The sequence below is a fragment of the Lygodium microphyllum genome, chromosome 14 (genome assembly GCF_053477565.2).
Source record: "Lygodium microphyllum isolate KBCC chromosome 14, Lygodium_microphyllum_v1.1.10, whole genome shotgun sequence".
Classification (NCBI taxonomy): domain Eukaryota; kingdom Viridiplantae; phylum Streptophyta; class Polypodiopsida; order Schizaeales; family Lygodiaceae; genus Lygodium; species Lygodium microphyllum.
In genome coordinates, this window is record NC_141148.1 from 49232719 (window position 1) to 49245981 (window position 13263).

At 41.9% G+C, this 13263-nt stretch overlaps 1 protein-coding gene across 1 annotated transcript; it reads right to left on the reverse strand.

Moving 5' to 3' along the window:
• Positions 1-5262: 5262 nt before the first annotated feature.
• Positions 5263-8908, reverse strand: LOC148025586 (pentatricopeptide repeat-containing protein DOT4, chloroplastic-like). The gene has a single exon (XM_087692794.1). The coding sequence runs from the start codon at positions 8490-8492 to the stop codon at positions 6282-6284; it is 2211 nt and encodes a 736-aa protein (XP_087548920.1). The 5' UTR covers positions 8493-8908; the 3' UTR covers positions 5263-6281.
• Positions 8909-13263: the final 4355 nt, after the last annotated feature.

The following is a 13263-nucleotide window of genomic DNA, read 5'->3' on the forward strand; positions in this document are numbered from 1 at the left end:
TGCAATGCTTTGTGGGCTAGCTTTCTCTCCTCTTCTAGATCTGCGCGATGATAGCGTCTGTTGTCCTACCGCGGTGCTCGTACCGGGTGTGTGCGTCGTAACTGCTTACCAGCTAATTGAATAGTATTTGGGAAGACATTCAAATCGAGTTCCTCATTAGACCTGCGGTCTGAGCTTTCCTCTGCCATTGTCGAGTTGTCTTGCTCCACCAAGCTGTCGATCAAGTTCAGTAGACTTGTTAAATCTACATCGTTGGCACCTCTTGCTTGGTCCTAATCTGCGCTTTGATGGTTTGTCTATGTCTTGGGTCCTCTCCTATTGGTGGGTTCCTTTAGTGGTTTATCTGAGTGAGTTCCTTTAGTTATTGAATACAAACCTCAATTTATAATCACTCAGTGCGTGTGTCGTTTCTCATGCACTTGTGCTCGATCAGGCTTTCAGCTTTCTTAAGTGTATTTCAAGTGCGGAAATTCAATGTGAGTGCAGCAAGCAATTCCTAAGCGTTTTACGCACTCTCGCTTGTTTCGGGCCTGATAGACTTGTAGATCAATTTTCTGGCGGTTTTGTCAGGGTTTAGGGTTTTTCTCATATGTTGCCTTGTTCATTTTCGATCAGTCAGGTTTTACAGCTCAGCGGTTTGCGTCTAAGTCCTTGGGTCTCGCAACTGCCTACTTCTGACTGCTAAGCGGCTGCACGCTACGATTTTTTCCTATTACGTGTGCCAGAATCAAGTTCTAAGTCCTTGAAGAGTTTCGACTGTTTGCGTTGCTGCGTTTTAGCCGGGTCAGGTCAAATTTCTGAAAATTTTGATAAAAATTTACACTCGGACCAACTGGTCCAAATTGCAGGGTCCGAGTAGGTCACTTGGACGGGCCGAGGGCGGAATTTCAGGGTTTGACTCGGACGGTTTTGATTCAGACGGGCCGAATGGCAAATTCGAATAAGGTGATTCGGACGGGCCGAGGCACTTAGGCCGAGGGCCGAATGTGGAAAGTGGTCGAGGGCCGAATTTGAGACTCGGACGGGTCGTTCGGACGGGCCGAGGCCGAATGTGCCATGTGGCCAAAAGTTTGACTCGGATGGACCGAATGGGTGGACTCAGACGGTTTGCCTCGGACGGGTCCAAGGGCTGACTAGGGTTTGGGCTGAGTGGACCGAGGGTCGATTCTGGGACTCGGCCTAGAAAAGGCCACTCGAACGGGCGGAGTGCGGCACACGTAAACAGCACGAACACAAATTTGATCGATTCACAAGATTTAAGCAAGCACAATAGCCATGCACTTCCAAATCCTATCTAGGGGAGTAGAGGGAGAGATTCATATACCTGAACGGGCCGGTAAGCGTGTCGGTGATGCGATCGAATCGATGCGGGCTAGAGCTCTCTCTCTCTCTCTCTCTCTCTCTCTCTCTCTCTCTCTCTCTCTCTCTCTCTCTCTCTCTCTCTCTCTCTCTCTCTCTCTCTCTCTCTCTCTCTCTCTCTCTCTCTCTCTCTCTCTCTCTGAAATGGCACAAATGAGCTCTTCCTTGGCCTTTTGGCTCTTATACCCCTTCCCAGGTGTGGTATTGATGTCCCCAATCACTTACTTGCCGATCTTAGGCATCACTAGCGAGCGTTTTACCAATTTTTGCACAATTTTTGCCATGTTTTGCCCTGTTTTGAAACAGTAAACCCTACCCTTCTCCGGTTCGATTTTCTAATTCTAAACTACGCTAAATGCAACAAAAATCGAAGGTAAAAAACTGAAATAAATTCTCCATATTTTCCAATTATCAAACAACCAAAATATCCCAAAATACTTACTTGTTTTGAAGATCAAAAACACCCAAACTTCCTACCTATCTCAAGCTTCGTTTCGGGGATGAATCCCCTACTTCGATGCTCGATATGAGGCGCGCAAGTGCTCAAGCTTGAATCCATTAGTCCCAGCAATGGAACCAAAATGTAGTGGGAGCTCACGCTCAACCGCCAAAACCCACTGACCGCTTATTGCTTCAAGCGTTTCAAGCGAGCTCTAATGGCTATCTCTCACCTAGCCAATGCGATGTCGATCCTACGAGTGTAGTGAGCTTACCTTGATGCCGATGTGAGTAGCCTCCTCCCTCGCACACCTGATAGCTCCACGATTCTTGATGCTAGCTCAAGCATCCTCAAGCCTCCTCCATCTCCAAGCTCCATCCTCCATAGCCGCACGCACAAGAAAAGAGAAGAGAAGATAAGAGAAGAAGAGAAGAGGAGATGGTGAAGAGCTTCACCCTCTTGATCCCTCACTCCCACACATACTCCCTCACATTCTCACACTCCCTCTCTCAAGAGCACACACAAGCAAGAAGAAGAGAAGAGAAAAAGAAGAGAGCTCTTGTTAGCCACACACCAAAGAATGAGCTTCCATTCACTTTTTGAACTTTATATACAAGCCCTAAAATCCCATGGGCACCCATCCCCTTTTTTACATGACTGGCCATTGTGGCAAGGTCATTTCTCCATTTTCCTCTTCTAGCCTTATATCTCTAGCCTATGCTCGTCTAATATTTTACAATTGGCACAGGAGGGAGCCTGGCGCTCTTTTACAAGAGTTTTTCAAGTTTTTTTAGGCGCCTTTCATTTAAAATTGCACCTTTGGTCTCGGCTTAGCTTTTAGAGGTCGCTTGCGTGTTGCTCTTCTTCCATGCTTTTTCTACTTTTTCCTTCATTTTCTGCCATTTTTCGTCATCTCGACTTGGGATTAACATTACCCCTCAACTTGGGGTTAACAGGATTCCAACCCCTGCACAAGATCCCATAGGTTTTGGGATTCAATGACATATCTCATCACGTTTGACCAAGTTGTAAAGTTTGACCCGTTAAAATGAGTCTTATCATTGAAGACATGCTTAGCAGAAGATGAGTCGAAATCACAAGGTGTCGGAAAAGTGGGATAAGATGGAAATGGAGGGTAAGATGGTGGTGGGAGATGTCTGATAGGAAGAATGAGGGGGGAAGGATGGATAGGTAGGGAGTGTCCAATGAGTGTGCCGATTGATACGGAGGCATTGAAACATGAATGTTTCCATAAGGTGCCGATACAGGTGGAGGCAGTGGGACACGAAAGCCCTACCCAAAGCTTGGCTAGGGCACAGCAGAATGATCAGGAGGTCCATTAGGTAATGCTATAGAGGCAAGTTGTGGTACCAACTGATCCACACTCTGGAGAGATTGGCAGGGATACCTAGACTACAATGATCCAAAAAGTGTATATGAAAAAGGTGGAACACCACCTGCCTAATGAAATGATGAGGTCCTGAAGGCAGTGCCTATGTTTCCATAACCCCCTGATGTGGTGTGATATGCAACGAGGTGTTTGATAGGGGATGTAAATGGTGTAAAAGGAAGTGAAAAAGTAGTAGAAAAATATGGTGGGATAGGTGGGTTTTGAATTTGTGGTGTGAAAGATGCAGATGCATTTTGTTTATTTTTACCATTTAATGATTGAAAATGAAATGATGATGATGATGATGATGATGATGATGATGCACCATGTAATGTAGAAATAGAAACACCAAATTCATTTTGATTTTGAGAAGTAAACTAAAAAGAAGAAAATGTAGAAGAAGATGTACATGGCTTTTTCTTATAATCCCCACGATGTGTGTTAATATACAAGAATTGGTTCTCAAGAGAGCTTTTTCCATAGTCAACAAATTGTACTCTATCTTCCTCATGATTTTTGCCAGTTTATTGCAAAACAGAAGAGATAAAAGATGAAGAAACAAAAGACAAATCTAAAGTACCTTATATCAGAGTGGACGGAAGAGGATGAAAGAATGGAACACACTCCAAATCTCTTTCTCCAACAAGGGGACCCATCCCTAAGGGAAGTCTCGATGGTCATGCAATATCATCAGATTTATGTGCAACATCTAAAGAGAAATTCATAGATATCTTCATTGAGTAGCTTCTCCTAAAAGGCAATCCTTTAATCGAGCTCCACAATCTTCTTTTGTCTAAAGTCCATGATCACATGATATTCTTCAGTGGAAAGCTTGTATAGCCTTTCTTCTGTGTTGTCAGAAGTATCTTCCACCATGTCGAAACTTTAAAGCAAGTTGTTTTGTTCACTCTTGCTCAGTTCTCAATATGGATTGTTCTAGAGATTGAATTGGCTTTGATGTGTTTGAAGTCATTTGAACATTCTATTGTTCTTGCTTCTTATGGAGAACTTTCAAATCAAAGACTTAGGTTTCTCAGAGAGTGCAAGGTTTTGATACCATATAAAGAAACTCTATCACAAAAACACAAATAATAATCGTACGACAAAGCACAAACTAATAAAAGAACACAATTAGGATTAGAGTAACTCAGAGACAATGAACACAGAAAATAACTAAAGTGGTATAACTGCTGAATATACAATGCTCATGCAATAAACACACTATGCAATGAATGAATACTGAATCTCAAACTCTTGTATCTCAAGGATCAAGACAAGGGTAATGAGTTGGAGAGTGTGTCGTACTCTGAACGGATCCCAATCGCAACAAGTCAGCCTCCAGATGTCGAACACCAACAAACACAGCAGTAAGAAGTTGGATCTGATGCAAACGGCAGCAAAAAGAGAAAAATACTAAAAACGCAAGCTGAAAGAGAGACTAAAAACGCAGACAAGACAGCTTGGCGATAGCCTGCAGGAGCTAGCGACGGCTAGAGAAGAGATAACTATCAAACACCAGCTACATGAACAAGTCACCTGGTTGAAATCAGCTTCAAACTACGTGAAGAGGGTTGAAAAACAAGTGTCAACTAATGTAGATAGCAATGGACAGCTTCGATTAAGATGTCCTCCGCGAACAGGGTGCGGACAACAAGCTAAAATACTTGAAATATGTAAAAACGAAATTGAGAGCTGAATGGAGGACAACATACATATTTATAGAAAATTTAGGCCCTCCCAAGTGAATTTGTGCTTATGGGACACAAACTCTCTAAGATAGCGTTTCTTTTAAATAAATAAGATTTCTTCATTAATTAATCAAGTTTTAGGACTGTGTAAGTATAGCTAATGCATTTTTTGCTCAACACTCCATGCCTTGGAATATTTCAAATAGTAAATATAATTATGATATGAAATCGAGAATAAAGCAAGGTCTAGTGCCATGAAAGTAAAAGTTAAGAGCAAGAGTATACACATGAAGGAAGTTACAATGTCTCTAGAGAGAGAGATTGAATTGAAAGAAAAGATAAAGGGGAAAGTTCTTAATGACAGAGAAATATGCAAGCTACAAAAGCAAAATCTACTGGGACAAAGAAAAAGAGACCTAGGCAAAAGTTCAAGATGAAAGCTTTGCCATTAGGAGAAGGTCAATAAAACTATTGACTCGAAGAGGAAAGATATATATTGATGGTGGGGCTCAGGTGTGTGTAACAAGACAAGCCTCTGTGAAGAGACTAGACTTACAGATGAAAGACCTTTCAAGTTTCCATATCAAGCTTGCCAATCACTCGAAGATTAAGTGCTTGGGGATCATCCAAGATTTTGAGACAAGTTTTTGGTGCTTCTACAAGCATAAGTATCATATGATGCATGCAAGCTTCGGAGCCTTTCCAATGACCTCGGGAAGATCGTAGCTAAGAGCAATCAATGCCATTTAGGATTGGGATGAGACCTTGTTACCTGCTATGAAAGGAAGGGATCAAGAAGAAAGTTTAGCATAGCGACTGGCAACCGATGGAGGACGAAAGTGAAGAGGAGGGAATGGGAATTGAAAAATCCATTTCAAAGGCAACAAAAGAGGAAGAGACATGTGAATCATAGATTGATTTCAAACATGAGATACCTACTACGCTCTTAGAAGGACAGGAAGGTGATCTTAATCAAGTTGTGGAGGAGGGAGATCCAATGGCACAGCTGAATAGATCCATGTTTGCTACAAGTAAAATTGTGCCTCATAAATTCAACCAAAAAGAGTACACAACATTGGGATTCATAGCACCAATATTTGCCCCCTAGCTTGGTTGGCCTTTCTTAATAATAATTCTCATCCTCCTTAGTAACCAGCTGCTCAAGAGGGTTGCAGCAATGTTGTTGTTCATAAAATGAGGTCCATCGTATTGTCTCGAATGAGACATAATAATGTATTTCCTCCTCTAGCTCAAGGGCATAATAAGGATTAACCTTGTTGTAGATCTAGTTCATTTTATCACTTCAATAATCATAAACCCCCGAACTCCATTCACAGTTGAGCACCAAACCTGCTTTGATGGACTGTTTGGTAACATGTCCTTACAGAACCCTCTTTTGGCTCAATCAAATGGTACACAGACCATTTCTACACCCAGCATAGATAGCCGGTGTGCACACATCCTCAGCAGGTGAAAGAATTTCACCTTTATGATGTTTGGGGTCTGACACAGCCTCTAACCTAGGTACATATCCCAACTCTTCCATCTTCCTTCTCAACCTCCTAGATTTAGCAGTACAAATAAAGTGCTCAGAATGTGCCTTATCACCCATAATAAATTCTTGCACACTGTCATTGAACTCAATCAAAGCCCTTCCTGGTTTCTTCAACAAACCAGCAGCTGTTTGCATCTCCTGTACTCTTTTAGCATCCATCAACATGTCAGCATCAGCATAAATGCTTGCCATGTGAATGAAGCCAGAAGCATTGCCCCAATCTATTTGAACAGCTTGGGTAAAGCAATCACTTCCTAACACTTTATCTCCATACATTCTGCAAGATGCAATCATAGAAGTCCATCCATTAGCATCAGGTTGTAAAGGCATGCTTTGAACCATGTCCTTGGCTTCTTTCAAGTGCCCTGCACGACCTAGGAGGTCAACCATACAATTGAAGTGCTCCATGCTAGGTTTAATGCCATGATCATGTATCATTGATTTTAAAAAATTTTGTCCTTCATCCACTTGACCTGCATGACCACATGCTGCAAGGATGCTACTAAAAATCCAGCTGTCTGGTTTGCATCCCTGACATTGCATATCATGTAGGCATCTCCTTGCCAAAACCCAATCACCACATTGTGCGTATCCTGTAATAATTGTACCCCAGGATATCACATCTCGATTTCGCATTTTGTTAAAGACTTTTTGTGCTTCTGCCATACTTGCACATTTTGCATATGATTCAACTAAGGCACTCTCCATTGTCAAATCCAACTCATAACCTCTTCTAATAACCTTATCATGAAGCTGTCTGCCCTGTATTGTTGCTCCAACGTTGCCACATGCTTTCAGCATGGACACAAGAGTAACCTTGCCTGCTTTGATACCATGATCTTGCATTTTGATATAAAGCTCCATTGCAATGATATCATAGTTATGCTGAACAAAACCTTGGATCATTGCATTCCAAGATACTCCATCTCTGCTTGGCAAGCCTTCAAACACTGCGTGTGCTTCTTCTAGACTCTGGCATTTGGAATACATATCAACAAGCAAATTTCCAACAGTAATATCAAAATCAAAGTGGTAAATTACTACTTGCTTGTGGACTAGTCTTCCCTCTGCTAACAAACCTGAGCTTGCACATGCTTTCAACATACTTAGAAATGTAACTTTGGTTGGATTGAAACCCTCCAACACCATTTCTTTGTAGAGCGCAAAAGCAGCATAACTATGTCCATGCTGTGCATACCCCTCTATCACTGCACCCCATGAGACTACATCTTTATCTGGCAAATTGTCAAAAACCTTACAAGCCTCCTCCAGACTCCCACACTTGGAATACATGCCTATCAAAGCACTGCCAATCATCCCATCTGACTGTAACCCATTGCAGATAATCAGCTCATGTAGAAGCTGTCCCTGTTCCAACAGTTCATTGCTTGCACATGCTTGCAGGGTACAAACAAATATCACTGCATTGGGCTCGATGAGGCCTTCAGATTGCATTTGCTGGAACAATTCAACAGCCTTCGTACCAAGGCCACATGTTGCATATCCAGAGATCATGGCACCCCATGAGACAACATCACGGACTTCTAACCTGTCAAAGGTATAGCGTGCCTCCTCTAATCTCGCACACTTTGCATACATATCAACAAGAGTATTCTGAATAATAAGAAGCTCTCCGAATCCATATGAAGTAATTTGGTCATGGTACAACCTGCCCTGAACTGTATCTCTCATGTTGCTGCATGATTTTAGTACGCATAAAAATACAAACTTGTTAGGAACGACAGATGCCTGCTGCATGTCATTATAAAGGTCAAGTACTTTTCCACTCTCACCAAGTCTCGCATGTGCTGAAATGATAGCATGCCAGGTGTAGACTGATGGGTGGGAGACCTTAGAGAAGGCATCATTAGCCTCTGGCAGGCTTCCACATGCAGTGAAGAAACGAATCAGATGGTCCACCAAGTATGCAACTGAGTCAAGCCCTTTCTGGATCATGAAGGCACGTACCTGCCGGCCTCTACCCAAGTCCTTTTTTTCAGTGCAAGCCTGCAGAAGGCGAGCAATGGCATCATGAGATTCTGGACTTCCTTTGTGTGCCATGGAGGCAGCTCTATGGAAGGCGGCATCATTGAGGTGCACCTTCGCACAGGGGGTTGCCGGCAGTGCTGGAAGACAGCCATGACCATGAGCCACTCTGGAGGTTGTAATGCAGGATTGGAAGTTTCACATAGGCCGCCGGGCGAGCTGCCCGGGCCACTGCCACAGACACTTTGTAGGAAGGCGATCCTGCCACCTGCTGTCGCGATCCGCAGGGAATTGGTCCTGCCGCCTGCGTTCGCAAGGGTCGTCGCTGTCTGATCTTCTCATGTCCTCTGTTGGCACACTCATAATCCTGTGTCAGAACCTGCGCCCTGGAACCAAAAGGTACCGATAAATGTAGAAAAACATCCAGATGGGACTCGGGAGAGCCGATGGTGAATTTTCATGGACTATGGCTTCGCCCAACAAAAAAGTAACCAAAAATTTGCAAAACACTAGCTCAAGTGGTTTGAGCCTCGAAGTGTATATACAGGTGCGTGAGGTCAAACCTTGGATACACTTTGGAGGCATCTTTCAAATTTCAAGCCTTTCTCAAAAATAAAAACAAATAAAAAGAGATTGACACGTGGAGCCAGTTTGGGTGGTGGGACTCTTTACATTTCGTTCGATCCTTTCAAGGATCCGTTGAGTGCCCTTCTCTCTACTTTCTTTTGGAATACGTGTCAAGCTACAAATGGTTGAAGCAAATTGATATCTATTTCATCAATTGAAGGGGCCCTCTTTCAAAAATTCATTAAGATGTCCATTGGGGCTAGAAACACTTAATTACAAAAACTTTTGTATATCTATTATGGATTGCTTTCGAGAATATAAGAACCTAAACTAAATTGATCAACCAAATTGAGTCTTCAGCCCTGATCATATAAGCCATTGGTCTAATTTAATGTAAAAAGATGAGTCATTTACTAGTTAGGATAAAAGCTAGTGTTCTTTCTAGAAGTTGGTTACTATTCTATTAGACGATGCATGCAAATTCATGTTTATCGGCTCCTTCAAATGCACATCATTGGCTAGGCTCATCTACATTGTCGAGCAAACTATAACTCAAGGGAGGTGAGCCCTAAAGTGGAAGCACGAGTGAGAGCAAGAGCTATGGTGGAAGAAGCAAGAGCAAGAGAGAGAGACACACACAAACAACATTGAAACTCCAATAGTCACAATGTGTGACGGGCCTTCCCTTTATTCAAATGTCACTAAAAGAATAAAGAATGAAGTGACAGTGAGATGGGCACCTGCCGTCTACATGTGTAGGCGTGGATACTGTCAATGTAGTAAAATACGGGCAGCTAGGCAGAGGCGCCTTTACCCCCCATAACCTCCCACTTAAAGGTGAATCTGTCTTAGTGAGGAGTAAAAAGAAAAAAAGAAAAGGCAGTATAACATATACATAGACACAACAAGATGAGGAAAGATGTCATCTCATCCAATGCCCATCAACCTCCTAAGGAAGGCAAATCAATCTTTGTAGAGAGGCTTTTCATGAGTAAGTTTATAGGATTTTGGTCAGTTAAGATCTTGACAAGGTCAACAGACCTATCCTCAATGACCTCACAAATGACGTGATACCTCACCTCAATGTGTTTCGTCTTTGCATGGAAGACCGGATTCTTGGCTAACTGGATAGCATTCATAGAATCTGAATATAGTGTAGGGATAGCATCTTTAATACCAAGGTCAGCAACCAAACACCCAACCAAATGGCCTCCTTGCAAGCCTCAGTGTGGCTACAATATACTCGGCCTCTGTTGTAATAGAAAGGGTGGTGCATTTCTGTACCCTAGACATCCATGAAACAACACCTCCAACAAAAGTGAACACATAGTGGAAGTGGACTTCCTACTATCTGCATGTCATACATGGTCACAGAGTCAATGTATCCCACGACTCCTATATCCTAGCTGCCATAACATATGCACATATCAACAGTGCCCTTCAGGTACCTCATGATACCCTTCACGGCATCCCAATGCCTCTTGCAGGTGTAGCCATATAATGTTGTCATGAGATTTTATGTTTATAGTGTGAAAAATGGAGATGCTAAGGATGATTTAGGTCTACATACTTGGTCTACAGGAGCTTCAGGACAGGTCACATGATGGTATGCAGGAACTCTTTAAGTTCAATTTTGTTTGGAAGTCACTAAGTTCAACAAGACAACTAGGTTTGAGCACAGGACATGGAATAAGACATGCTAGTGACTTAGGTAACTTTAGAGTGACTATGTGAAACCTGAGAGTTGTGTGGGAGTGAGCAGGGAGATCAGCATGAATCACGGGCGTGAACTGCAAGGGCAAAGGTGGAACATAGGTGGAGCTACCAAGGGGCATGGAACTGGAGTTCCACTAAAAAACGGGCTCTAACAAGAAGAGAAGGTAAGAGATGACTATTGTATGCATTTTTGGGAAAGGGGGGGAAGCAATGGTGCTGTCCTAAACATAGAAAATTAGGGAATCCATGACCAGCAAGGTCTCTTCTTGCTTCTTCTTCATTCTCATGACTTTTCTTGATACCCAAAGCTTGAATCTTGCTCCCGAGATCCAGTGTACCACTTAGGGTAGCCAAAGGAGTGATTTCTCTTGGTCTATGGGTTGTTTTGGACTGTTCAAAACTATCATAAACAGGGCAACCCATAGTCACTCAATTTGAAAGATCTTGCAAGTGATCTACATGCATGTATGTCTTGGATATAATCCTTAAACAACAAGGCAACCTTGGGCATTCATTAGAGGAGCTTATGATTGGATTTGTATGCATTTTGAAGCCTTGATTGAGGGCTATAATACATTGGTATTGATAGGTTATTGACAGGGCTGAAGTACTTCATTAGCTTTGATAGGATTCGTCAGAAGTATATGATATATATCCTAATTGCAAAGGTTTGTACCTCTTTTAGATTGAAGCTACATGTACTTTTGAGGTGAATACCTATAACAATGGATGGACGACAACAGCATGGACCACGGAAAATGTTCATGGATTATGTTATGCATTTGTGTATGAGATGGCCTATTTTCTCAGTGTGTCTTGGGCTTCAATCCTCCCTTCTTTGGATGTATTTGGTTGTTATGAGCTATGATTATGAGGTGATGTCTTCCATTTATGACACGATGTTGAAATAATTCAACTGGATTCACCTCTATCAATTCTCTTCTACATCTCCTATTTCTTTAATTCCCTTATCTTTTGTTTACTCCTCTCCTTAAATCTCCCTTCACCCTACTATCTCTTACCCCTGTGGTAAACTTTTGACCCCAAACGCTCGGACTATGGTGAACTCACGGATGACCAACATAGTGTGAAAAATATATGTAGTTTTTCCTTTTGATGATTTCACAAAGAGGTGCTTGGCACACATGTATTAAGGTCATCTACACACTTAATTATGGACATTCACACCAAATCATGGGCATTCACTTTGTAAGTTTTAACCAATCAAAGTGTTTATTTAGGAGTTGCACATTTGCCATCCTTTACACAATTGGAGAGGACATGACCTATTATTTACCTACTAAATTAGTGAACTCCCTTGTCCACTTTTAAACAAGGAGTCTCCTCCCCATACCCCCCCTTCCTAAAGTGATGGACAAATGTGCACTTTTTGCATTTACAATTGATCAAAAAATTTCTATATTTATTATTATTTAGTTTTTTTACAAAAGGTATCCATTTGGTGTGTTAAGGTATTACACCCACATCTTTGCCTAGTTTCAAAAAGTGTATAAGTGGGGGTTAGGTGTCTGATAGTTGGTGTATAAGAGCCAAGACACACCTAGGCAAATTCTACTTCCACAAGTTTGTGTAGGTAAGTTTAATAATACATAACTGGTTTTTAACTTGTGTCATAACTTTTGGAGTTGATAGAGATACCATGAACTAGCTAGAGTTAAAATGACATGGTGGTTGAGTTTGTTGAGCATGAATGTTATGGGCTGCAACATGGGTTGCAAAACAGGGCTGAAGCAAGGGTGGATATGAAGTATAAAACAGTTGCAAAGAAGATTAAACCTATGGCTTTGCCTTTACCACTTGAAAGTGATGGGTTGGCTGAAATAGTGTTTCAACAGCCTAGTTTGTGGGATCCACATGGAGTAGAACATAAATTTACAGCTAAAACTTTACAAAAGATGAAAATTGGTGATACAAGATTTCTTTTTCCTACAGAAAGAGCTTGTTTCTTGCAAATGTTGGCAAGGCATGGGAAAGCCTTTGTGTTTTAGCCAAATGAAATTGGATGTGTTGATCCAACCATAGTTGCACCTATGGTGATCTTTACAGTACCTCATGTACCATGGAATTTAAAGCCTATTCCAGTACCTCGGGCAAAATTGCCTAAGCTACTGGAGCTTTTGAACGAGAAGATAAGGATGCAAATTTTGGAGCCCTCTTCAACTCCATATTCAAATCGACGGTTTACTATTCCAAAGAAGAAAGGTTCTTTGAGGTTTATACAAGATTTACAACCAATTAATAAGGTCACCACCATAAGGAATGTTGGATCAGGTTCGATAATGGATGAATTTGTATAAGCATTTGCAAGCATGGAAATTTACTCTATAGGAGATTTATATTTAGGATATGATCAGTTCCAGCTTGCATTAGAAAGCTGGGATAAGACATCACTTGGATTGGTTAGCTTCCACAAGGAGCAACCAATTTAGTGGCGCATATGATGAATGCTATGCATAAAGTTTTGAGGGAGTATATCCCTCAGTTGACCTTACCCTTTCTTGATGATGTGCCAATAAAAGGGTGTGATATCCATGAGAAGAAT